Source organism: Oncorhynchus keta, chromosome 14, assembly GCF_023373465.1.
Source record: "Oncorhynchus keta strain PuntledgeMale-10-30-2019 chromosome 14, Oket_V2, whole genome shotgun sequence".
Taxonomy (NCBI): Eukaryota; Metazoa; Chordata; class Actinopteri; order Salmoniformes; family Salmonidae; genus Oncorhynchus; species Oncorhynchus keta.
Window position 1 is genome coordinate 66,018,077 of NC_068434.1, and position 27,575 is coordinate 66,045,651.

Genomic DNA, 27,575 nt, shown 5'->3' on the forward strand with positions numbered 1-27,575 from the left:
GAGAGAGAGAAAGAGAGAGAATGGGGGAGAGAGAGGGAAGAGAGAGAGAAAGAGAGAGAGAAAGAGCGGTGGGAGAGAGGGGGAGAGAGAGGGAAGAGAGAGAGAAAGAGAGAGAATGGGGGAGAGAGAGGTAAAGGGAAAGAGAGAGAGAAAAAGAGTGGTGGGAGAGAGGGGGAGAGAGAGATTTTAGCTAGGTTACAGAGATCCTATAATCAGCAGTATATCTCATTAACTCCATGCCTGTTCTTTGTCGAAAGGCAAATCTAATCAGGAAATGTTGTTTTTCATTTGAGGTTTTACTGAAACATAAGACATGCGATTAGGAACTGTCCATGGTCCCGAACGAGTATAATTGGAGGTAGTGCTGGATGAAAACACATTCAGCATGTGTTTTCCTTCCATTTGAGCTTAAAAGTGTTTTACACAAATATTACAGGTATTTACGTTAGTTCTTCAGCTGGGATATGTTTTTGTTATGGGCTGTGATGTTTTCATTCTGCTTTGTGTCAAATCATTAGTACATCATGGCATCTGAAATGGTCAAAGCTTTCCTTTTGTGGTCAGGCCTTCACTCACAAGCACTCAAGCATTTAAAATATTGGGGCAGTTTGATAAGAACCTGTTATGTAATTCAGAAAGAGCAGAGAGTATTTCTTCCACGGGCCTTAATACTACGGTTTGAAAAACAGAATACCAAGCATTCTTGCTAAACTATAATTCACCCAGAGATAGCACTGCCTCTAAATGTCTATAAAAGCCAACCCACTGGGCACAGATGTCGATTCAATGTCTATTCCACATTGGTTCAAAATCATTTCATTGAAATGATGTGGAAACAGAGTTGATTCAACCAGTGTGTGCTCAGTGTGTGGGAAATATGATCTATCAGCAGGAATATGTGTTATGCATGACTACACCCTCTGACAGTGATGTATTCCAACCAGCTATCTCTTGTACCGTTCCAGAAGTTGAAATCCATCACATATAATGAACTTCATAAAGGATTACTTTCACAAGATGTTGGACATCTCAGTATGATATCCAGAAAGGAAGGTTAACACAGACACAGAAAGTAGGGGAAGGAGAGTGACTGAATCAGGCCTCTAATGTAAAGGAGAATTCCTGACTGGACACCATTCAGATCTTTGAGAGACAACAGGCTCGGGTCTTCCAGGAATCTTATGGAAATTAGACCCAGGAAAAACAAACATAGCAAATCAGATTGAACACATTCTCTTGGCCCTAGTGCGATTTCATCCAGAGAACAAACGGTCAACCTAAGAACATTTTGAGTGAGAGAGGCGTTGTCACACAGATACTACCAAGGTGTGCGCTTTCAGACTTCTTGTTTTACTTCAGTTTCAAGGTAGAGCTCTAAATACACAAAGAAACAGGGTTTTTATTGAGTTGAAGAACATGCCAAGTGTTACTGGAAATGAGGGCAGTAGACTTCCCTGTCACAGGGAGAGGGGGAAGGGGAGAGAGAGAGAGAGAGATAACAATAACAAAGTGTCTTCCCCGCCCGGATGGTGCAGGAGAAATGTAACCACTCTCGATTGCATAGATAGAGCTATGGATGCAAGGACTGACCATCCAAATGAAATGTATAGTTTTAGCCATGTTTTGAGGCAGTACATTGTTTGTTTAAAATTATGTTGTTTACAAACATTGGAGTAAAACAAGCTTATATTTTAGGTTCTGATTGGGTATAACAGTTTAGGATGCATTTATAAGTTATATTTCTCAAACATCCATGGGTATATATATATAATTAATTCAAGTCCAAAAATTGATGAAGACGCTAAGGATTCTAGCTTTAACATAATTAACTATGGATCCGTTTGTAAAATTAACTGGCTCGTTTTGGGGGAGACCCATTTGGTGGAACCTCATAATCAATCAATCAATCAAATGTATTTATAAAGCCCTTCTTACATCAGCTGATGTCACAAAGTGCTGTACAGAAACCCAGCCTAAAACCCCAAACAGCAAGCAATGCAGGTGTAGAAGCCCGGTGGCTAGGAAAAACTCCCTAGAAAGGCCAGAACCTCAGAAAAAACCTAGAGAGGAACCAGGCAATGAGGGTTGGCCAGTCCTCTTCTGACTGTGCCGGGTGGAGATTTTAACAGAACATGGCCAAGATGTTCAAATGTTCATAGATGACCAGGAGAGTCCAATAATAATAATCACAGTGGTTGTTAAGGGTGCAACAGGTCAGCACCTCAGGAGTAAATGTCAGTTGGCTTTTCATAGCCGATCATTCAGAGTATCTCTGCCACTCCTGCTGTCTCTAGAGAGTTGAAAACAGCAGGTCTGGGACAGGTAGCACGTCCGATGAACAGGTCAGGGTTCTATAGCCGCAGGCAGAACAGTTGAAACTGGAGCAGCAGCACAGCCAGGTGGATTGTGGACAGCAAGTAGTCATTAGGCCAGGTAGTTCTGAGGCATGGACCTAGGGCTCAGGTCCTCCGAGAGAGAGAGAGAGGATTAGAGAGAGCATACTTAAATTCACACAGGAAACCAGATAAAACAGGAGAAATACTCCAGATATAACAGACTGACCCTAGCCCCCCGACACAAACTACTGCAGCATAAATACTGGAGCCTGAGACAGAAGGAGTCGGGAGACACTGTGGCCCCGTCTGATGATACCCCCAGACAGGGCCAAACAGGCAGGATATAACCACACCCACTTTGCCAAAGCATAGCCCCCACACCACTAGAGGGATATCTTCAACCACCAACTTACCATCCTGAGACAAGGCCGAGTAAGGCCCACAAAGATCTCCGCCACGTCACAACCCAAGGGGGGGCGCCAACCCGGACCAGAAGATCACAGCAGTGACTCAACCCACTCAAGTGACGCACCCCTCCTAGGGACAGCATGGAAGAGCACCAGTAAGTCAGTGACTCAGCCCCTGTAATAGGGTTAGAGGCAGAGAATCCCAGTGGAGAGAGGGGACCCGGCCAGGCAGAGACAGCAAGGGGGGTTCGTTGCTCCAGTGCCTTTTCGTTCATCATCACACCCCTGGGCCAGACTACACTCAATCATAGGACCTACTGAAGAGATGAGTCTTCAATAACAACTTAAAGGTTGAGACCGAGTCTGCGTCTCTCACATGGGTAGGCAGACCATTCCATAAAAATTGAGCTCTATAGGAGAAAGCCCTGCCTCCAGCTGTTTGCTTAGAAATTCTAGGGACAGTAAGGAAGCTTGTGTCTTGTGACCGTAGCGTACGTGTAGGTATGTATGGCAGGATCAAATCGGAAAGAAAGGTAGGAGCAAGCCCATGTAATGCTTTGTAGGTTAGCAGTAAAACCTTGAAATCAGCCCTTGCCTTAACAGGAAGCCAGTGTAGAGGCTAGCACTGGAGTCATATGATCACATTTATGGTTCTAGTCAAGATTCTAGCAGCCGTGTTTAGCACTAACTGAAGTTTATTTAGTGCTTTATCCGGGTAGCCGGAAAGTAGAGCATTGCAGTAATCTAATCTAGAAGGGACAAAAGCATGTATGATTTTTTCTGCATCATTTTGGGACAGAAAGTTTCTGATCTTTGCAATGTTACGTAGATGGAAATAAGCTGTCCTTGAAATAGTCTTGATATGTTCGTCAAAAGAGAGATCAGGGTCCAGAGTAACACCGAGGTCCTTCACAGTTTTATTTGAGACGAATGTACAACCATCAAGATCAATTGTCAGATTCAACAGAAGATCTCTGTTTCTTGGAACAAGCATCTCTGTTTTGTCTGTTTAAAAGTAGAAAGCGTTTCATATACATTGTTTGTCTTCAGGAAGGCAGTGAGTTGCTGCGCAACAGCTTTTTCAATTTTTGGGAATGGGAAATACGATATAGGCCGATAGTTTTTCATATTTTCTGGGTCAAGGTTTGGCTTTTTCAAGAGAGGCTTTATTACTGCCACTTTTAGTGAGTTTGGTACACATCCGGTGGATAGAGAGCCGTTTATTATGTTCAACATAGGAGGGCCAAGCACAGGAAGCAGCTCTTGCAGTAGTTTAGTTGGTTCAAGTCCGGGCTCTGACTAAAATAACAGACACAGGTTGTTTAAAAGATTTTAAAACTTTGTAAGTATAAAACAAGTATAAAACACTTTTGGAGCTAAATCCAATCAACTTGAAGATTTAGAGGCCATGATTATTTTCATCAATGTGTCAAGAGATATAGTACTAAAAAACTTGAGTGTCTCGCTTGATCCTAGGTCCTGGCAGAGTTGTGCAGACAATGCTGGTGTGAAGTGTAAGGTGTAACTATTGTGTAAACAGGGGTCTCCTGTTTTATCTTACCCACCTAAATGCTAAAATGTCTTGTATACAACACTATATTCTGATTTACCAGGGACGTTAGAGTGCATTCAGAAAGTATTCAGACCCTTTGACTTTTTCCACATTTTGTTACGTTACAGCCTTATTCTAAAACGGATTAAATAAAACATGTTCCTCATCAATCTACACACAATACCCCATAATGGCAAAACAAAAACAGGTTTAAAAGTACAGAGAGATCCTTGATGAAAACCTGCTCCAGAGCGCTCCGGACCTCAGACTGGGGCCAAGGTTCACCTTCCAACAGGACAACGACCCTAAGCACACAACAAGACAACGCAGGAGTGGCTTCGGGACAAGTATTTGAATGTCCTTGGGTGGCCCAGCCAGAGCCCGGAATTGAACCAGATCGAACATCGCTAGAGAGACCTGAAAATAGCTGTGCAGTGACACTCCCCATCCAATCTGACAGAGCTTGAGAAGATCTGCTAAAAAGAATTGGAGAACTCCCCAAATATTGCTGCGTAAAGGGTCTGAATATTTATGTAAACGTAACATTTCTAAAAACCTGTTTTTACTTTGTCATTATGGGGTATTGTGTGTAGATTGATGAGTGGAAAAAAACGGTCTCATCCATTTTAGAATAAGGCTGTAACGTAACAAAATGTGGAAAACATCAAGGGGTCTGAATACTTTCCGAATGCACTGTATATATAACAGCTCCATTCTCCTTATGTCCAGATCATCTATGGAACAAATGAAAGTTGTTGAACTCTTATCATCAATAACAAGCAAAACAATACCAGGATGTTACATGCAGTGTGTTTGTCGTTCATTACAACGAGGTCTTGCTCTCTCTGATACAGCTTCTTCATTGGCCGTAATAATGAGGGGTTGAGCAGTGTGCAGACGGTAAATCTACTGGGCTGAGAATGCTGTCATTGGACTGACTTGGGTCCACTGCTGTAATTCTGTCCCACCCAGAGACACAGGGTTGTGTATCACCCACCAGACCTTGTAAACATCCTCACCAAACTTGTGTGACATCATTGAATCACCCAACTCATCACACAACCACCATGGTAGCCAGAGAAGATATGTAGCAGGAAACAAACAATTTGAATTAGCTGTGGTTATCTGGCCAGGGCATCCAGACATGGAAGCCATGGAACTGAGGTCAGAGTCTGTGTCAGTGTTGGATTAGTGAGTGTTTGTGCTGTGACTGAAAGAGGCAGGTAGGCTATAGGCTGGTACAGCTAAGTGCATGTTGGAAAAGTTTATTTTTTAATAAAAATAAAAAAATGTTTAACTAGCATACATATCTAGATTCAACCCACGGCACTATGGTCACATATGGCCATATGAATATAGATTTGATAGATGGCTGGCTACCCCTCATAACCTGGTTCCTCTCTAGGTTTCTTCCTAGGTTCCTGCCTTTCTAGGGAGTTTTTCCTAGCCACCGTGCTTCTACACCTGCATTGCTTGCTGTTTGGGGTTTTAGGCTGGGTTTCTGTACAGCACTTCGTGACTTCTGCTGATGTAAGAAGGGCTTTATAAATACATTTGATTGATATATTTTGTTGTGGATTAATACATGAAGAAAACAAAACATTTTTATTGTCATAAATGTTATTGTTTATAGCCTAAGTAGTATCACCGAAATCTGCCTATAACCTATAACATACCACATGGTTAAGTATCAACATTGAAGGAAGAATGGAAAATAGCAATTAGTCGATCCAAGATTTGCGCTCGGGAGATCATGGTGTGTGTGAGAGCGATGCGCAACGAGTAAGGAAGGTGGAACGGTGTATGTTGGGGAAAGGGTCTCGTTTCTATCCCAACGCTGCTGCAAATCTCAAACTGGTACAGACACACCGTTTTCAGTAAACATTTGTTCTAACTAATGCGGGTATCGTTATTTGTAGAGCCGGACAGGCGCGCGTGTCTGGAGCTTTTTAGGAGTTGGGAATGCTCGGTAAGCACGTTAGATCCTATTATTATTATTAGGCTTCCTGAATGAGGACACGGATGGATTTCGTGGCACTGTTGTCAAAATGACTCGGACTCTCACTCTCCTCGCTTTCCTTTTCACTTTGTTAAAACGTAAGTATTTAATGTATGTGAATTTCGATTGCATTGTCAGTTCAGTTGAAAAATCTCTCTACAATGGGTTGTTGTTCTTGTTGTTATTAACTGTACATATTCAGAAAGGAGGTTCACTTTTGTAATTCACCAACAGTGCATGTAAGAAATTATTTCATTTAATACCAAATTTCATAAAGTGCATAAAGGTGTTTATTTTATTATCAAAGAGGAACATCGTTCAACATGTATTGATGCATTCATTTCAACAATCATGTCTTAAATAAATTAGATACAATACTGTCAAGAGAATAAAACAATATTTGTATTACCCTTTATTGATTCGCACATAGGACAAGCAGTGAAGAACATTCACAGGCTCATCAGCCAACCTGGCCTAAGAGCATTTCTTATTATTTAATTATTATTATCTTTTAATCAGACACACTCCATTCAGTATGATACATTACGTTTGGTATGGAATGTATTAATTTATGGATATCCATCATTCATTTCAGATGATATGTTATGAATTACAACAATGTGTATGATATATTACCAATATGCAAAACCTACAATATGATACGATTTTGCAAATGTACCAAGTGTTACGAATCTTCAAAAGGTATGATATGTTACGAATTCCAATTTGTTGTGGCAACGTAGCTAACACTAATGCTAGCTAGCTGGCTAACATTAGCTACGCTAGGGGTTAAGGTTAGGAGATAGGTTAAAGGGGAAGGGTTAGCTAATATGCTAAGTAGTTGCAAAGTAGCTAAAAAGTAGTAAGTAGTGGAAAAATTGATAATTAGCTAGTTGTTCGTGATGAGACTGAAAATTCAACCTTTGGGTTGCTAACGTAAACTCATACATCTTGGTCCGTACAATTGCCCTTATTTTAGCGCCCCAAAAACATAATACTTCCAGATCAACTGCAATGTCAATACCATTGTGAAGCACAATTTATCCCCTTTCCAACAAAATCAATTACATGACCTAAACGCTGCCCGTTTCTGCACAATTCAAGCAGGCAATGAGCCCCAAATATCGGGTGGGGAAGCGAAACTAATGTGTGGTAGTGAGAAGGAGAGATGTGTGGGAAAATTGCTTTTTTTTCACTCGGTCTGTCCAACTTATCACCTTATCCCCTCTAAAATGTAAATACAACACTATAAAGAGTTTATATAATGTGTCATTACATACCTATTTGAAGGTTTGTGTCGAATTTGAATCAGGTTTTTGGGGCGGTGTTAAAGTGTTAAAGTAAACAGCAGATTTGAGAATGATGATCGCATGCAATGATGACTCAAAAATGTCGATCAACGCTCGAGTAGAAACCTAGTTCACACCCCGATTTTGACGTCAACACAGTTGCTACAGTCCCATTAGTTTTCTTTGTAGCCTCGTTTGAATGTTGCGGTTGTGCACATTTGTACAGAATGGGGTGAGTTTACGTTAGATGTTCGCATTATATGCCCACCCACCTTTCATTTTTTTGCCTTAAATAACCTTCTGTCTTATGTAACCATACCACACATAACATATATATTTTTTTTCTTTTTCCCCCCTTTTTTCCGTAACATCACTTCTCGAACATCTCATTCTCATCTCACTCGAACACAAACTCCCTCACGACGCCAGGACAGCGGAGTCAATCACCACCTTCCGGAGACACCTGAAACCCCACCTCTTTAAGGAATACCTAGGATAGGATAAAGTAATCCTTCTCACCCCCCCCCCCCTTAAAAGATTTAGATGCACTATTGTAAAGTGGCTGTTCCACTGGATGTCATAAGGTGAATGCACCAATTTGTAAGTCGCTCTGGATAAGAGCGTCTGCTAAATGACTTAAATGTAATGTATGTAAATGTCATTCCAAAATCATGGGCATTAATATTGAGTTGGTCCCCCCATTTGCTGCTATAACAGCCTCCACTCTTCTGGGAAGGCTTTCCACTAGATGTTGGAACATTGCTGCGGGGACATGCTTCCATTCAGTATTAGTGAGGTCGGAGGCCTGGACCAGTCTCTGAATGTCCTTGAGTGGCCCAGCCAGAGCCCGGACTTGAACCTGATCGAACATCTTTGGAGAGACCTGAAAATAGCTGTGCAGCAATCCCCATCCAACCTGACAAAGCTTGACAGGAACTGCAGAGAAAATTTGGAGAACATCCCCAAATACAGGTGTGCCAAGCTTGTAGCGTCATACCCAAGAAGATTTGATGCTGTAATCCCTGCCAAAGGTGCTTCAACAAAGTACTGATTAAAGGGTCTGAATTTACCTGGTAAAATAATGGTAAAATAAATAAAAAATTGTCAAAGACTCAAGCCACCCTAGTCATACTGTTCTCTCTGCTACCGCACGGCAAGCTGTACTGGAGCGCCAAGTCTAGGTCCATGAGGCTTATAAACAGCTTCTACCACCCAAGCCGTAGGACTACTGAACATCTCGTCAAATGGCTACCCAGACTAATGGCATCTCCATAGACAAACATTGGCAGTAGAATTGCCTTACTGAAGGGCTCAGTGACTTTCAACATGGCATCATAGGATGCCACCTTTCCAACAAGTCAGTTTGTCAAATTTCTGCCCTGCTATACTATTTGCATTATTGTCTATGCATAAGTCACTTTAATAACTCTACCTACATGTATATATTACCTCAATTACCTCAACTAACTGGTGCCCCCGCACATAGACTCTGTACCTGTACCCACTGTATATAGCCTCGCTATTGTTATTTTACTGCTGCTCTTTAATTATTTGTTACTTTTATTTCTTATTTTCCTTTAGGTATTTTTCTTAAAACTGCATTGTTGGTTAATGATTTGATTTGAATAAAAAAAAATGTTATTTTTTTCTTCTCTAAAAAAACTGTTTTTGCTTTGTCATTGTGGGGTATTGTGTGTGGATTGATGAGAATAAGGCTGTAACGTAACAAAATGTGGAAAAAGGCAAGGGGTCTGAATACTTCCAGAAGGCACTGCATATTGTATATTTCAATGCAAATGCTCTCTCTTATCCTGAGGCACTAAGTCAAACCTGTTACAGTAGCCTTTACAACCAGTCAGCAAATATAAGGACATTCTGGGTATTATCATAGAAAACATGTGTGTATTCACTGTGCTGTGGTTAGAGGAGGAGTTTGGTTTAAAGGTTTCCAACAAATGGGCATCAATTGGCCACAATAACAATGATTAAGGAGCTCTGACCGGCCCTTCTCAAGAAGAGAGGGAAGTCACTGGGAGAGTAAAGGATCATATATCACATTTTGCCTATACAGTACACTGGCCATTTACAGCACCTTCTTGCAAGTGAATTTGACAGCTGGGATAGATGCTATGTGTAGCATTTTACTTGTCCACTCTGTCTTGTTTGGTTCGTTGTTATAACATGTATGGCCTGAAAATAAAGCCAGGGCAAATGGCTGAAGCGCACAGACCTGGCTGGTGACCAGGCTACATAGTCTGTCTGTGCTCAGCGTGGAGAACCTGGCAGTAATATTCTAACCATACAGCTAAATGCCACAGTGTTCTGTAATCAGTAGGACCTCTGGCATGTCTTGAGGGCCAACACTGAAATCCAGATAACAGGATGTTTTTTGCCTGCTGTTTTCTATTGGGTCAAAAGACAGGGTGCATTATGCACCTCCAAATCTCGTCATAGATGCAATTTTTGAGAATGCAGTATTCTGGAGAGTAGAGCAGAGTAACCTTTTTAAAAGTCAACCATTGCTGATTCAGTCACTCTATTAACACCGCTGCCCTCTCCTGCCAATCAACATAATGTCAACGCCACACTTTTAAATTGTTGCCATTAAAAGGAATGTACATTCAAATCAAATGTTATCTGTCACATGCGCCGAATACAACAGGTGTAGAGCTTACCGTGAAATGCTTACTTACAAGCCCTTAACCAACAATGCAGTTCAAGAAATAGAGTTAAGAAAATATTTAAAAAGTAAAATAAAAAATAACACGAGAAAATTACATAGCAATAACGAGGCTATATACAGGGGGTACCGGTACCGAGTCAATGTGCGTGGGTACAGGTTAGTCGAGGTAATTTGTACATGTAGGTAGGGGTAAAGTGACTATGCATAGATAATAAACAGTGTCAATGTGAATAGCCATTTGATTAATTGTTCTGCAGTCTTATGGCTTTGGGGTAGAAGCTGTTAAGGAGCCTTCCGGTACTGCTTGCTGTGCTGTAGCAGAGAGAACACTCTATGACTCTGGTGACTGGAGTCTTTGACAATTTTTTGGGCCTTCCTCTGACACTACGCGATGGCAGGAAGCTTGGCCCCAGTGATGTACTGGGCCGTACGTACTACCCTCTGTAGCGCCTTCTGCTCAGATGCCAAGCAGTTACCATACCAGGCGGTGATGCAACCGGTCAGGATGCTCTCAATGGTGCAGCTGTAGAAATTTTTGAGGATCTGGGGACACATGCAAATCTTTTCACTTTCTTGAGGGGGAAAAGGTGGTGCCCTCTTCACAGCTGTCTTGGTATGTTTGTTGGTGATGTGGACACCAAAGACCTTGAAACTCTTGACCCACTCCACTACAGCCCCGACAATGTTAATGGGGGCCTGTTCGGCCTTTCTTTTCCTATAGTCCACGATCATCTCCTTTGTCTTGCTCACATTGGGGGAGAGGTTGTTGTCCTGGCACCACACCGCCAGGTCTCTTACCTCCTCCCTATAGGCTGTCTCCCCTTTTCAAGACCCTGTTGATACACACACCACACGCACACATACGCACGCACGCACGCACACACACGCATGCACGCACACACACACACACACACACACACACACACACACACACACACACACACACACACACACACACACACACACACACACACACACACACACACACACACACACACACACACACACACACACACACACACAGGGACAGTGTAATAGCCCTTCTCAGTAGGTAGTGATTAGTAGTTTGAGTTGCCTGCTCTCCCACTGGCCAGTGCCCTTCACCTCTGGGTAAGGAGTGTGGATGTTTGACAATATGCCATCTGTCTTGTAGAGGACCCATTGTGTTTGATGGGAGTCCAGCCAAGTGACTGATGATAGGGTAGCCATGAAAACATGCACCAGTCTATTGTCTGTTGGACACTCCCGAACTCTCAACTCTACATGAAACTATTCCTCAATAATTAGGATTTGTGGTAATTGCCTGGCACAAACTGGCACATGGGCCTGTCTGATAATACACTATTGGTAAGAGATCTATAGTATAAACATGTATCTTATTTTTACCTACCATAATCTGTACATTTGAAACTATACTATGCATGCCAGTCTCCCTTGGCTAAAATTAGGGGAGAGTCTGACTGCATCACTTCTTGTTTTTTACAAGAAACAATGTGTTCAAAATTCCAAATGGTTTGCATAGTCAATTTACACATAGCACGGACACACACACACTTACCCCACCAGACATGCCACCAGGGGTCTTTTCACAGTCCCCAAATCCAGAACAAATGTAAAAAATGTACAGTATTATAAAGAGCCATGATTGCATGGAACTCCCTTCCATCCAAGATTGCTCAAGTAAACAGCAAACCTGTTTTTTTTTAAAACAACTCCTCTCCCCTATTTGATATAGATATTGTGTGTATGTCCTAAAATGTAGGCTACGTAACATATTAAATGTATGTATATCTGTCCTTGAGCTGTTCTTGTCTATTAATGTTCAGTATTATTTCATGTTTCATGTTTTGTGTGGACCCCAGGAAGAGTAGCTTCTGCTATCGCAACAGCGAATGGGGATCCTAATAAAATACCAAATGTCAAACCATGAATCTTCAAATTAATATTTTTCAGTGCAACAGTCTTAGCAGCTATTATAAAGATTACTTCAGGGCATATACCATTTGACTAAGCATTTTTCTCCAAAACAATTCTCCTGACTGTTCTACTCAGCTACTCTCTGCTACTGTATGACAGAGCATTACTCACTATAGAGGAGAGCTGGTGGGGGAAGAGAGGGTTGTTGGTGGAAGAGAGAGCGTTTTATCATCTACGCCTCCCTGTCCTTCCTCTTTCGGGGAGGGGGGTAAACTGACTTGCACATCGTGGTGGTATTCATGGCTGGAGCTTATCGCTGATCATGTGGCTTTAGGCTCTGCAACAGCAGAATTGTTAACATTCTGCAGAAACATCTTCCCTCCCATATCGTGGATATAAATGATTCTGCAGAAAAGCTCCAAAGCCCTCATATATTTTTTTCTTATCTATTTAACACAGCCCAAGCCCTATCACACATTCAGTTTGTTTGGAGTGATATTACACACTTCCAGGTGCAAGAGTATAAAAACCAGGAAGTGTCACATTAGGTGTTTTGATCTGCTCCTCTTTGTCCTGAGTTGGGGAGCTGAAAGACTGAAAGACTGAAGTCAGCAACACAGTCTTCATCCAGTCCACACAGGGTTCTGAAACATGCTCCATTAAACAACATAAAAAGACAGGCGTGACAGTCCAGCTATAAAACCAGTGACTAAACACAACAGATACAGCCAGTGGGTCTTTTTTTAATCACGCAGTAATCTAGTTTTTTCATTGTCATACCACAATTGCAATAAAGGTACCAACTCTGACTATTTCCCACAATTATCTCCAAATCACTGTTGACTCTTTCCACAGGTTGCAGTTGTGCGGACTCAGAGGAGCGTCTGATGAACTGGCTGCTTAGAAACGATCGCTACAACAAGCTGATCCGTCCAGCTGTGAACAGGACAGAGCGAGTCACTGTCAAACTACAGGTGTCCCTGGCCCAACTCATCAGTGTGGTCAGTCTCATGATAGCCATTCCATAGAGCCAGGTAGAGGCCCTGAGACGGAGAGGAGAGATGGGGCAGATGAGGGAGACCACAGAGGGAGAGGAGAGAGCAGAGATGAGAGAACAGAAAGGGAGAGCAGAGCACAGAGGAGTCAGTGGCAACCATGTTAATTACTTACACACATTCTACTGAAAGGCCCTGGCCCTAATGACAGCATGGGTATAGGATGGATCTGGCAGGGCTCTCCGTCTCTGTCATGTCCAGATTGAAACTTCAGCACATTGCCTAAGAAAGAGCTGTAAAGCTGCCTCAGGAGAGGACGTTGGAGTCCCACACTGATTTACAGGGTCCTCCCTTCCTCCCTGCCCTGGCATGGCCCAGAGAATATCACCAGAACACATACATTCTCTGTTTATGGCTTCTTATTGTCCTCCTCTTTGGTAATTGAAATTTGAATGTCCTGTAAAGTGTAATGGTATGAGAAGTGTGACATATTTGTTTTAAAGCATTGTGCTGGAGGTTTGCCCACCCTGCTGCCCACTCCTATTTAGGTGTGTTTGTTTTACTTGCTGTTCAGAGTTGATGCAAGCGCTCTGTGGATATATCAACCGGTCCAACGGCGCTCAGATGGCAGATGTGTCCCAGGCGAGGGTGTCATTTATCTTAACAATTGACCCCATGTGCAGGGAATTTATTCAGCGTGGAAACACATCTCTCACTTTTACTCTCTTCTAAATCAAGCATGTGCACTAGAGGAATGTGTGCTGGAGTCTGTATGTGTGTTTTGTCATTCAACATGCTTTGTGTGTCATATAGAAAATAATCTGTTTTTAAATTAAGCTAACACTCCGCCTTTTTAATTTCCAGAATGAGAGAGAGCAGATTATGACCACCAATGTTTGGCTCACACAGGTAAGTGTGAAGATTATGGTCCTATCCTATTAATCATTCATTACTTAGTCTGTCCCCCTCGTCCGTCTCCAGCTCCAGTGTCCTTCTCATTGAACCTGAATTGAAGCAGAACTATTTCTCTGACTCAGACAATCCGGAACAGAACAGAATGATAATTGTGCCCACACCCTTCACCACTTTTCATTTCAATGATAATTAATTGTGTAATTGGAAATGATCTGGTGTTGGCAGAGAGTCCTTATGTGACTGAGTGTAACAGTCAGAACAGTGAGGGTAGCCTATCAGTTAAGAGCGCTGGGCCAGTAACCCAAAGGTCGCTGGTTTGAATCTCTGAGCCGACTAGGTGAAACATGTCTCTATGTACCCTTGAGCAAGGCACTTAACACTAATTGCTTATCTAAGTTGCTCTGGATAAGAGTGTGTGCGAAATAACTACAATGTAAAATATGTAACCCCCTGTCTCTCCAGCACTGGGATGACTACAGGCTATCATGGGACCCTTCTCAATATGATGGCATTGACAAGCTTCGTATTCCTTCCAGACACATCTGGCTACCTGATATTGTGCTCTATAACAAGTAAGTATTCATTGTCCAGATATATTTTCCAAATGATGAACACATTTTCTCATGTAATTTACGGATCACGAAAATCTAACTTGTGATTGAAATACATTTTCTCATAAAGACATAATACGTTTCTTTCCTCTCCCCCTACCTTCCTCATCACTCTCTCCATAGTGCGGATGGAACCTATGAGGTAACAGTCTTCACCAATGCCATTGTCCAGTTCAACGGCAGCATCGTCTGGCTGCCTCCGGCCATCTATAAGAGTGCCTGCAAGATCGAGGTAAAGCACTTCCCCTTTGACCAGCAGAACTGCACGCTCAAGTTCCGGTCATGGACCTACGACCACACCGAGCTCGATATGGTCCTGAAGACAGGGGTGGCCAGCATGGACGACTTCACTCCCAGTGGGGAATGGGACATCTTGGCCCTGCCGGGCAGGCGAACGGTTAGCCCTCTGGATCCTACCTACGTGGACCTCACCTATGACTTCATCATCAAGAGGAAGCCGCTGTTTTACACCATCAATCTAATTATTCCCTGTGTCCTCATCACCTCTCTGGCCATCCTGGTCTTCTACCTGCCGTCTGACTGTGGGGAGAAGATGACACTGTGTATCTCAGTCCTCCTGGCCCTCACTGTGTTCCTCCTCCTGATCTCCAAGATTGTCCCTCCCACCTCGCTGGACGTGCCTCTGATCGGGAAGTACCTAATGTTCACCATGGTGCTGGTGACCTTCTCCATCATCACCAGTGTGTGTGTGCTCAACGTCCACCACCGCTCCCCCAGCACACACACCATGCCCTCCTGGGTCAAGGTAGTGTTCCTCAACAAGCTGCCCCATCTGCTCTTCATGAGACGCCCGCAGAATAACTCTGCCCGCCAGCGGCTACGCCAGCAGAGACAACTCCGAGCTCGCAGGTCCATCCTGGCGGACCTGGGCTACCCTGCTACCACCACGTCCAAAACAGCCACCGCTGCCGCCATGTCTTCCTCTTCTGCCTTCCTCTCCTCTGCCTCGGCCTTCGCCTCCCCGGGACACTTTTACAACAAAGTCACAGCTCCGCTGGGGTACACCCACACCTTCAGGAAGGGGGAGGCCCGCTCCACCGAGTTCCTGCCCAACAGCTTCCCCTCCTCCCAGGACCTCCGCCAGAGAGGCAGCCCAGACTGGGGGGGAGATGTCCAGGAGGCAGTGGACGGGGTCCGCTTCGTGGCTGATCACATGATGGGGGACGATGATAACCAGAATGTAAGTGAACCATGACCGTGTCCATGGGGTTATTGTTGTGAAAGGAGCTCAATGCAGTGTTTTTTTTTATCCTTGGTCCTGGAGAGACGTAGTATGTACAGCTTAGTACTTTTAACACCTGGCTCCACTAATGATCATGACCTTGATCAGCTGGACCAGTTGTGTAAGTGCTGGGCTAGGACAAAAGCCTGCACACACTGTAGTCCTCAAAGACCAGTAATGAAGAATACTAGGATGTGAGGTAGTTGAGAATAAAATCCAGTAAAATAACCCAGACTGTTGTAATAGGTCGTTTTCTTAAACCAATCAATGTAAAAGTGAGGTGACCAGGCTTGAAAAATGTCCACTTTCAAAAACTGCTAAGAACAGCAGAGGAGAGGGATGAAAGGGTCAAAAGCTTCTACAAGGTCTGGCTCAGTAATATTTAGACTGGTGATTTCGCTTTGTCTCTTCATCTTATATTACATTTGCATAATTTTTTACATCACATATTGTATTTCATACCCAATTTCTGCATGTCACAGGTGCATGACAGTAATGTGACCATACCTCGTTCTCTTTGTGTTCCCAGGTGATTGAGGACTGGAAGTATGTGGCAATGGTGGTGGACCGTATGTTCCTGTGGATCTTTATAATAGTGTGTGTGACTGGAACCCTGGGTCTCTTCCTCCAGCCTCTATTTCAGCATTCAATAGTCCCCATCCAGCAGCCCAGCTCAGACACACCCCGTACCTGAACCCCCCAAGAGGTATGGGGGTCATACATAGAAACAAGGGTCATAGAACATCAACCAGCGCCATGTGGCCTACAGCAATACAAGTCTCTGTATCTCTTTCTGATTCTATTTCCTGGTCCTAACGTGACACAACGGTACAATGAAGACTTTTTCATGTAGCTGAAGCAGAGATACAAAGATGTCCCTCGAAAACTAGACTGAAAGTACAAAGCATTTCCTGGGTGGAGTAATAACCCACATAATACAGAGAGATATGTCAGATATCATTTGACTCCAAACCATGTTATATCACCCTGTTGTTGAGATGTAAAGTGTCATGAAAACAAAATCTATAAATGTATAAAAAAGTCCAGTGAGTTTGATTAAATTCATTAACACCCAATAAAGTCTAAAGTGGTGGAGTACTTCATGAAATGATGTTCAGTGTGATAAGATAAATATAGCTTGACTCAGTTTCAGCAATTTTCAAAGTGCAAATCAGAATATTAGGTCACATTGATCAGATGGATATTGGGCAAAATCATGTAGCTCAGAACATTATGACTCAAGCTAGGGTGTTATAAAGAGGCCTCCTAACTGATACACCCCATATATAAAATGAGTTGGTGTATGAGTTACAAGTCTATAACTTGTGAATTGCGGGGGATATTCCTCACAGATGTAGGATTTTGATGCAATAAACAGTTCCAGTTTAAAAACATATTTGTACTTTTTATTTGGTTATATGTAAGTTTCCTGATTTATCCATGAACAGAAACATAAAGACAGAAGCATAAACCTAAAGGCAGTAAGCCTAATAGTGAAACATTGACAGCCACACGAGAAGTGACATATTGTGCCATCTACTGGCCACATTGTAGATGCCCACTCTGGCAACACATCCGTTGACATTGCACGGACTCTCTTGCTATAGGTATCAATCTCTCCTTTGATCAATCGCCAGAGCCCTGTTAATCACCGACTTTCTATCACATCAGCTGCTAATGACAAGGCAAAGCAGCTTTGTTCCTGACTCATTAAACATGTGAATCTCCTACCTCAACGGATGATATGTGATTACACTGAGTTTAAACAGCAGCCTGCCTGCTGGGGTGTTTAGGTATATCGCACCGAGGAAGTGTGCAAGCTGGGTGCTTTTGACCTAATGACGTATGTATGTTTTATGCCAATAGAGTTACTTACACCTCTCCGAAAGAGTAGCCTCTTTTACTAAATGGGATCTTTATCATCTTTGTTGGTCTGTCTTGCCAAGGTTTGTAGTACTATACCTATAGCCTGATGTTAATCTTTCTGGTGTTTGTTTTGTCTGAATGTTGGGGGTGGAATTACAATAATAGTGTTCAAATAACTGTAAATAATGCTTTATCTATACAGCCACACTGGCATGGCAATAACATAACAGCACACATCTGCTTCATCAGCTCGATAAGCACAGATGTAACATGTTAACACAGCCCACAGAATTGTTCACAGCAGCAGGCCATTGTTATTTTTGACATACCTTAGGAGAGACCTTGGTAATAGGCAGGATTCCTACTCTTAATGAAGGTGGATTGATAGTTTGAAGCTGCATCCAAAGTAATACATTAAAATGGGGTTGCAGGTTAATGGAAGTCTAGCTCCTATATGAGGTGTGTGAAGGTTGCTTGTCAAGAGGGGGTTGGGGGTGGGGGTGCCTTGCCTGGGCTTTGTGTGGGCTTTGGTGTGAGTACAGTTGAGTGCGTCTTTCAGACTCAATCGATGACCTCTCTTGGAACTACCCCCATCATATTTTTCCAGGAATTGTGCTTGAATACCTTGCACACATTTTAAACACATTGGTGCGTTGTAAGTGTTTTATCGTAACGCTGCTGATTAACCTTTTTCCTGGCTCTTCTTCTGTCCATTGTGACTTGAAGAACAATATTAGATTGTATAATGCCCGTAAAAGGTTAACAGTCAGCACAAGACGTCGATGACTAATGGTGCAACAGTATACCCCTGTCCATGGTGAGGAAATCTTGCTTCGCGTGAATTGAAGTTTTCCCTCAGTTCTAACACTCACATGGTGTGCCACTTTACATTATACAACAGACTACACCAAGTCTGCCAGGTATATTCAGCTGCTTTCATACATCTGAACGAATCATTGATTCACTGTCAACAAGAAATTAACTCCCGTAACGTCCTCAATACCTCCACCCAAATACTCTCCTAGCCCCACCCAAATAGAATTGAACGATCAGTTATCGATTCTGTTGAGTTGACAGACTGCATTCTACAGGCCTACGCCAGAAATCAAATACATGACGTTCGTTATTAGTGATACATAACAGTATATACAAACGTCGAATATGAAAGCAGTCCAATGGCGAGGTGACTCCAATTCCTGAAATTACCCGGCCGTGGGGGTTAAAGTGGCGACGTTATGATTGACTACCCTGGTTTCGCACCCTCCCTCTCCTGCATCCCTCCCTCACTCGTTGCTCCCCAGCATCTGTAGCAGCTTCTCGCGCGCTTTTATTACTTCCACTTCCCACTTTCTCTCTTCTTCTGCCTCCTTCTGTCGTCCGTGTCCTGATAGATTGAGGATACATTTTCTGCAATCCTTAACAATGAACGCCCAATTTTTCTTCATTTTTTCCTCCTGTTCGTTCTTTTTTCCCCATTTGTCGGGTGAGTAGTGTATAGTTTACCTTGATATGAGCACTCTTACTTGTTGCTTTAAGTGCAATCATACTGTATTAAATTCAAGTAATATCAGATACCGAACATAATGATGGCCAATAATGACAATGATAAAACGGAGTATTTGTTGCATGGATAGCCCATAATTGGAACGCCTATAAAGGGCACAATTAATATAAATTACATATTATATTTTAGTTATTGGCCTATTGTTTTTTTACATTTGTTGGCGTGGATGTCATTGATTAAGAAGTATACATTTTAAATATCTGATTTGTGTGGTTTCCTGATGTTTTTAGTGAACCTCAAAATCAGGAGAACTGACGTTTTGTTCGTTATGGGCTATATTCTAATACTTTCAGCAAATACGTCAACGTTATAAACCATTCCCATATTTGTCGCACCTATTTTATTTTATTTTAAAAGGTACGTGCCATTCATTATATATAAACCATTAATAAATGGTTGTATATTTATTTATTTTATTGAAATGCAAAGCATGTTGCTGACATTTGATGTAAATCTACGGTCACTCAGATGTGTGATATCTTTGATTCCAAGGTAACCTACTGTCTGAGTCGTTTGCATGAGGCTACTGTATGAAATCTGACCTTCAAAGAAAATAATGCCACTCTCCCTACTTGGCAATCTAAGCTGGGAAAAAACTGCCTAACTGAAAACGAATAAACTAACCAACCTGTTGAATTAACTCAGGGACGAAAATATAGTATATAGTTAGAAAATAGGGACAATTGAGGGATTGTCATTGGCTAAGGAGAACACCAAATAAGGCCAAAATAATTAGTCACTCAGGATCAGTCTACTCTACAACAAGAATACTGATAGATGACTTGTCCACTCCATCACCATAGGCTACAACAGGTGCTTTAAGTTTTACTGATGCTGTCTATGTCTAACCCTCCACCCCCACCTTCTCTTATTCAGGAGGCTCCTGCTCTGAGGCAGAACACAGGTTGTTCTCAGTGATATTCTCCAGCTACAATCAGTACATCCGTCCAGTGGAGAATGTGTCTGAACCAGTTATCGTGCAGTTTGAGGTGTCCATGTCCCAGCTGGTCAAAGTGGTGAGTGTGTGTGTGAGCGTGTATGTGTGTGTGAGAGAGAGTGAGAGAGAGAGTGTTTGTGTGTGTGTGTGTGTGTGTGTGTGTGTGTGTGTGTGTGTGTGTGTGTGTGTGTGTGTGTGTGTGTGTGTGTGTGTGTGTGTGTGTGCGTGTGTGCGTGTGTGCGTGTGTGCGTGTGTGCGTGTGTGTGTGTGTGGGAGAGAGAGAGAGAGAGAGAGAGAGAGAGAGAGAGAGAGAGATGTTGACTGCGTCCTCAGTGCCTCTGCTGTGCTATATGTCTCCCTGGGGTTTGAGAGTTCCACTCTCGGACAGTGGAGCGTATATATCACACAGTACAGTCTGTGAGAGGCCAGGCTCTGACAGGGAGAGACAATTCATTCCATAAATAACATATTGAGCACAGAGCCTCTGTGCATTCTCTTAAATGAATATGCATTGATTCGGGGTGATGAAAGCCCATGTTGAGAGCAGCTGTATGGGAGGATGCAGGGGTCAAACTCAACTATATGTGAATGGTCTCATATGAGGGACCAATGTGAAGAGTTGTTCATGGTTCGGGTGCTATCCAGGACACCTGAGATGTGTCCAACTGTAAATGAGACTCTCTGGGGCCAGTGGGTGATATCAGCCTGAGCCTGGACCCAATGGAGCCTGTCACAGCGACCGGCTGCGTGGGTGTGTGGTTGGTCAAGAGAAGATGGGAAATTTCAGCTCTTCCCTCACTCCTCCCATCTCTGAATAGGCAGCCCCTTTCACTCAATCACTGCCACTTCAAATGAGTGCCCCTGGTTGTAATGCCTGGTTTTGGCCGGGCGCACTGTGAGGAGATTGGACGAGGAGAGCGGCAGCTGTTTCGCCAGCCTCAAAGTGCCCCAGAGTGGATTACTTTAATTACACAAAAAAGGGGAGGGAGGAAGGGCGTCATTCACTAATAAACAGATGTATTATTCTAGCACAATACTGTCTGGACCCTTATGTAACAGAGATCTTGATGTGCTGGGTATTGCCACATAAAATCCCTCAGGAACTTACTCCCTGTGTATACTTTATAACATAGATGAACAATACATTTGGGCCACTTTGTGCTACATCAAGCCTTATACAACTAGCAGTGGAATAACCTGTGTGATTAGTGTAACAGATAGAAGCTAGGTACATTCAGTTAAGGACCACTTATCCATGTCTTGTCAAGATCTGTGTTTATTATGGTTCCACATTGTGAGATAGTTCATGTTAAATATGGAATAAAACAGGACCACAACGAGTCGATTTCATTTCAGTAAATATCCTCTGTAGAGCTTTCCTTTGGAGGAACTGGGCTCCAAGCCAGAACCTCTCTTTACTGAACATGACACAGAGATAAGAGTATTTCTCATATTTCCCTGACCTCAGCCCATTTAACAGCACAGCCTCCTGTTTTGATGGATTACCATTATTTCCTCCCCACGCCTCACACCCCTCTACAACTGGGATACTTCAGTCTACTTACAGCTGGACTATTATCTTATTTAAAACGCCCATTCTTCCAGGTGGCTCAGACATAATCTCTCATTTAAATAATATACAGTCACTGGTTCCACAGTCTGCCTGGAGGGACATACAGGGCTGGCCTAGTTCTGCAACCCCAGAACCACCTGTACTGTATCGACCTGCAGCAGTCTTCCTCATCTTAGAGCCAACACCTGGAGTGTCTCCTGGGAGCTCATCAGGACACATGAATGGTTAATGTTATGACCTGGGTTCTGTCTGTCTGTTTGTCTGTCCGTCTGTTGGTCTGTCTGTCTGTCGCTGTCTGTCTGGGAAAATCGAAATTGTTTTTGTTCGCCTCCTCTCCTCCGTCCTCAAAGGTAATTGAGGGGTGAAGGTGAGGACAGGAAACGTGGAAACAAATGCGCTTGTATGAAATGAGACTCCTTCTCCACTCAGGCAAATAACGTTTATAGGGGTGGAATCTCCAAATACATGTGTAAAGTGGTCAAAACTGATTAAGATGGTTGTAGAAAACATTTTATAGATAAGAAGATACTTTCCTCCTTGTAAAAAAACAGCAGATGATTCAAAGGATGTGTCACAGATTCTAAAACACTTCCACACTAGCCACCGAAAGGTATCCTCTGTGAGAGTAGGATATAGAGGAGTGGAGGACACTTCTCCGTTCCCCTACTAACCTATTGACACTCTCCTTGACCACTCAAACATTTATCGGTTTCTGGGTCATGGAGGAGAGGAGGACAGAGGAGTTGAGGAAAGGACAGACTTTTGCCCAATTGAGAATCTCCCTCTCTCTCCTTCTTTCTCTATTTTTTTTCTTTTTCCATACCCTCCTCTTCCCTTCCATCTGAGCTGAGACAGTGTCAGGCCCTAACTAGCACATCCTGAGAGACAGCCTGGAGCCTGAGGGCCTAGAGAGGTTGAAGCCATCATATAGTGTATGGCATGCCTCTGGGCTGGAGGACCCAGGTGTTCCTCTCCTCTCAGTGTAGTGTCCTCCTCCCTGTGTAACTCCAGCCAGAGTTAGACCCAGGACAGAACGCTCTGTTCACCCTGCCATAATATATAATATATAATAATAATAATATAAATCCTGTATGGAAGATGATTTCTCCTGACAGCGTGCCTCCTTTCTAACTCTGAAATATTCCTACAGTTCATGAACCCCCGCGTTTAGCCTCTGGTCAACTTGTCCTTCTGAGAGTAAATTCTTCTTTTCTGTTTCTCAGGATGAAGTTAACCAGATTATGGAGACAAACCTGTGGCTGAGACATGTAAGTACAATCTTCATCCATCTCCCACTGTATGTGTATATGAATTACTGTTTAAACAAATCACTCCACTACATCTACCTGACCTACTGGGCTCTCGAGTGACTCGGCGGTCTAAGGGACTGCATCTCAGTGCTAAAGGCATCACTACAGACCATGGTCTGAATCGAGGCTGTATCACAACCGGCTGTGATTGGGAGTCCCATAGGGCGGTGCACAATTGGCCCAGTGTCGTCCGGGTTTGGCTGGGGTAGGCCATCATTGTAAATAATAATTTGTTCGTAACTGACTTGCCCAGTTAAATAAAGGTTTCAAAAAAATAAATAATAATAATAATTAAATAAACTATCATACATGATTCCTGGAGGCCATAATGATTTCTTACATTATTCATCAGGAAAATGCTTTTAACCCTCCGGATATTAACCTTATGACAAAGGTTTATGAGCCATAGATTTACCCTGCCATGACTGGGTTACATTTCTATCAAGAGATGATATCCAAAGATGATATCTGGAGAATATATCCAGAGATAATACCTAGAGATAATATCCAGAGATGATGTGCCACGACTGGGTTACATTTCTACTCAGAGATGATGTACCATGACTGGGTTACATTTCTACTCAGAGATGATGTACCATGACTGGGTTACATTTCTACTCAGAGATGATGTGACATGACTGGGTTACATTTCTACCCAGAGATAAGGCACAGTATATGATCACATGGTGTGGTGCTACAGAAAATACAAGGGACTGTACTGTTGCATGGTTTGCTGGTTTTGTCACATGGTTGGTGCTGCTGATATTGTCGTGATACACGCTGGGATGAGCTCATTCTGAGGGAAATGAACCGGAGCTAGTTTCCAGATCCATATTAATCTGAACCACATATCCACATCTGTGTTTAACATCCATCTTATACATGACCATCTGTTTGTCAACATACCTAGTATAAGGGACCGTGTGTATATGGTAACAACTCAGCCACAGTCAATACAGCCAAGCCAGTCACAAGAGGGTTGTGAAGAACCACTTAATCGAAAAACGTGGCCATCCTTAATTGAATGGTTAATTAGATAAAATAGTCGCTGTGGACCTGGAGGTCACGGATCAGGTCTCAGGGGAGACACAACCTCTCTGCTGTAGGACTGTGTCACATATATATTCTCCCTCTTAGGTCAAAGGAAAGCCATAACTGTTTCGTCTAATTAACCATTCAATTAACGGATGGCCACATTTTTCGATGAAGTGGTTCTTCACAACCCTCTTGTGACTGGCTCGGCTGTATTGGCTGTGACTGAGACGTATAAGATGAATGAGGGTTAAACACAGATGTGGATATGTGGTTCAAAAAAGGTGACCATCCGTTAATTGTCAATGGATCAAACATATAGAATGTAGAATTTGAAATGTGTGTGGCTTTTTTAAAAGACTATTATCTAATGATATGAGACAACCTATTACCCCTTCAGATCTGGAATGACTACAAACTGAGGTGGGATCCCAAAAACTTTGGAGGAGTGGAGTTCATTCGAGTGCCTTCTAGCAGGATATGGAAGCCAGATATCGTGCTGTACAATAAGTGAGTTGAACAAGAGTTACGTCTACACAACCATATTGATCCATGCAATTGCAATAATAATATGTACTCTGCATAACTGAGTTCCAAGGATTTCATTCGATGACGTTGAAATGACAGAGTAGATGATCCAAAACCAGGACATGACACTCATTTCTTATATTACACCATCATATACTGTAGATCATTTATGTAGTTACTAAATATTCTTAATGGCGTGCATGTAAAGTCTATTAGACAGTGTTATCAAATGATGGAGCCTCAGGGCTTCTTTCTGATTCATTTAGCTGAGGGACAAGTCTGTTGTTTATATTACATCCTTCCAGTGTAATCTTCAATGATTCATCCACCCTCCTCCATCACTGTTCTCTCTCTCTCTCTCTCTCTCTCTCTCTCTCTCTCTCTCTCTCTCTCTCTCTCTCTCTCTCTCTCTCTCTCTCTCTCCCCCCCCACACTGTTTCTTTCTCTCTCTCTTTCGTTGTCTCCTCCCCCATCCCCTCTCTCTCTGTGCCACAGTGCAGTGGGAGATTTCCAGGTGGACGATAAGACCAAGGCCCTGCTTCGCTACAATGGGGATGTGACCTGGATCCCTCCGGCCATCTTCAAGAGCTCCTGCAAGATTGACGTTACCTACTTCCCCTTCGACTACCAGAACTGCACCATGAAGTTTGGCTCTTGGACGTATGACAAGGCCAAGATAGACCTGGTTCTGATTGGCTCCACCATCAACCTCCATGACTTCTGGGAGAGTGGCGAGTGGACGATTATCAACGCCCCGGGTTACAAACACGACATCAAGTACAACTGCTGTGAGGAGATCTACACAGACATCACCTACTCCCTGTACATCAGACGGCTGCCTCTCTTCTACACCATCAACATGATCATCCCCTGTCTGCTCATCTCCTTTCTCACTGTGCTGGTCTTCTACCTGCCTTCTGACTGTGGGGAGAAGATCACCCTCTGTATCTCCGTCCTCCTCTCCCTCACTGTGTTCCTCCTGGTCATCACCGAAACCATCCCGTCTACGTCTCTGGTCATCCCCCTCATCGGGGAGTACCTCCTCTTCACCATGATCTTCGTCACCCTCTCCATTGTCATCACCGTGTTCGTGCTGAACGTGCACTACCGCACGCCCAAGACCCACACCATGCCGTGCTGGGTGCGCAGTGTCTTCCTGGGGCTTCTACCCAGGGTCATGTTCATGACCCGGCCGGAGAGGAACCCTGAGAGGCTGCCTGGGGGGATGGTTCAGCAGCTGATGCCCCCAGCCTCGCGGCCCTGTGTGGTCTACACCACAGGAACCATGCAGGGGCAGCAGAAGCCCCAGGCCCTGGTCTCCACCGTGGCTGCCAGTGTGCTCCCAAGTCTGGCCCAGCGACAGCGCCTCTTCATCAGCACGGAGCTCACCAACCTCAATAACCTTAGCCTTGGTGGGGGTGGTGGTGGTGACTCGGTTAATGCAGGCTCCAGCTTCCTGTGTCGTGAGGGACGCTGCAACTGCTGCTGGCGCCAGAGGTCCACCAAGCTGCCCACTGAGACGGGAGGAGGGGGTGGAGGGGTGGGGAGCATCGGGACCCACAGTGGAGGAGGGTCTGCTGGGATTGGGGGGGTTTGTGGAGGCGGTGGAAGCTCCTGCTCCAGCTCAGAGTCTCTGAATGGCAGGCTGAGGACTCTGTCCCCTCACTTCTCACCGGAGGTCAGGGAGGCCATGGAAAGTGTCAAGTATATCGCCGAAAACATGAGAATACAGAACGAAGCCAAGGAGGTAAGTCGAGACGTATCACATGTGTATCATTCGCAATAGCTAAGAAAATATTCAAGGTCTATATCTACCATTTAGTGTCTCTGACAACTGTCTTTCAGGTCCAGGATGACTGGAAGTACGTTGCCATGGTGATCGACAGGATATTCCTGTGGGTGTTCATCTTGGTGTGTATCCTGGGGACCGCTGGGCTCTTTATCCAGCCCCTCCTATTGTTCAATATGTGACCCACTCATACACACAGCAATTACACAGTGACTGAGTGTTTTAAATCATACATGCACAGTCATTTTGTGTATCACCCAGTGAACCAATAGTGTGAACGGAAGGGAACCAGATTATGGAGGAAGGCAAGCTGCTGCCAGCTGTTCCATGTCACTTCTCAGTATGTAGATACGTTTCTTATTTCTAAAGTGTGGTGTAGTAGTGATCACTTAGCTCCTGAGGACCAGACTCTGAAACCATGGCAATGTATAACTCCCGTACTGCTGCCTACCCATTCCCTTTTTGTTTGCTTTGTGTAAATGACTTCATCATAGTGTCACTTAATTATGACTGGCACAAAGAACCACACTATCGTCAACAAAAGGACCGTGGCTAAAGGAACATCTATTGGACCAAAGGATCCCAAACATGTACATAGCAATGACTGCTTTAAGGGGGCTTTCCAAAAGTACACAACAAGTATCTCAAGTCAATTTCACAGCTTATTGAAGTCATATCATGTTTTCAAATGTTGAATATCACCGAGTCATTTTGATATTGTTTATTTGTGAAATATTAATGTATTTCTAAAAACGCATGTTGTATGTTCTTATTTACTACAACTATACAGCACCATTTCAATCTGATTCTAATGCTCATTAAGGTTTCAATGAACCACGGTGTCATATAATATACAGATAAGCTATTCATAGAAATCACAAACTGTTGAACATTAAAAGGCTATGATGCAGGATGGGAAACGTTATTACACCATATGGGTGAATGTGGAAAAACTATGAAAGCAACCTGAAATGATTTTCATTGTGCTGTGAGGGGTGACACCATGTGGTTATTATCTGCTACTACAAG

General features: G+C 43.4%; 2 protein-coding genes across 3 annotated transcripts; both read left to right on the plus strand.

The window, feature by feature from the left end:
- The first annotated feature begins 6,025 nt into the window (after positions 1–6,025).
- Positions 6,026–17,325, plus strand: LOC118393807 (neuronal acetylcholine receptor subunit beta-4-like). Of its 2 annotated transcripts, XM_035786890.2 has the most exons (6): positions 6,026–6,392; positions 13,039–13,184; positions 14,043–14,087; positions 14,556–14,665; positions 14,828–15,905; positions 16,477–17,325. In XM_035786890.2, exons 1-6 carry the CDS (start codon positions 6,344–6,346, stop codon positions 16,639–16,641), a joined length of 1,593 nt encoding a protein of 530 aa, XP_035642783.1. In that variant the 5' UTR covers positions 6,026–6,343; the 3' UTR covers positions 16,642–17,325. The 2 variants fall into 2 exon arrangements, with proteins under 2 accessions (XP_035642783.1, XP_052318123.1); XM_052462163.1 differs by lacking the exon at positions 6,026–6,392 and having other exon boundaries at positions 13,060–13,325.
- A 1,807-nt stretch (positions 17,326–19,132) lies between these two features.
- Positions 19,133–27,456, plus strand: LOC118393808 (neuronal acetylcholine receptor subunit alpha-3-like). Its single transcript, XM_052462164.1, has 6 exons — positions 19,133–19,296; positions 20,254–20,393; positions 23,111–23,155; positions 24,630–24,739; positions 25,253–26,504; positions 26,603–27,456. The coding sequence occupies exons 1-6, from the start codon at positions 19,236–19,238 to the stop codon at positions 26,726–26,728; spliced, it is 1,734 nt and encodes a 577-aa protein (XP_052318124.1). The 5' UTR covers positions 19,133–19,235; the 3' UTR covers positions 26,729–27,456.
- The last annotated feature ends 119 nt before the right edge of the window (positions 27,457–27,575 follow it).

Coding starts and splice junctions, on each gene's coding strand:
- LOC118393807 (XM_035786890.2), top strand. CDS start 6,344: ATGACTCGGACTCTCACTCTCCTCGCTTTCCTTTTCACTTTGTTAAAA. Junction 6,393..13,038: donor CCTTTTCACTTTGTTAAAAC/GTAAGTATTTAA, acceptor CTCTTTCCACAG/GTTGCAGTTGTGCGGACTCA. Junction 13,185..14,042: donor TGGCCCAACTCATCAGTGTG/GTCAGTCTCATG, acceptor TTTAATTTCCAG/AATGAGAGAGAGCAGATTAT.
- LOC118393808 (XM_052462164.1), top strand. CDS start 19,236: ATGAACGCCCAATTTTTCTTCATTTTTTCCTCCTGTTCGTTCTTTTTT. Junction 23,156..24,629: donor CAAACCTGTGGCTGAGACAT/GTAAGTACAATC, acceptor TTACCCCTTCAG/ATCTGGAATGACTACAAACT. Junction 26,505..26,602: donor TACAGAACGAAGCCAAGGAG/GTAAGTCGAGAC, acceptor ACTGTCTTTCAG/GTCCAGGATGACTGGAAGTA.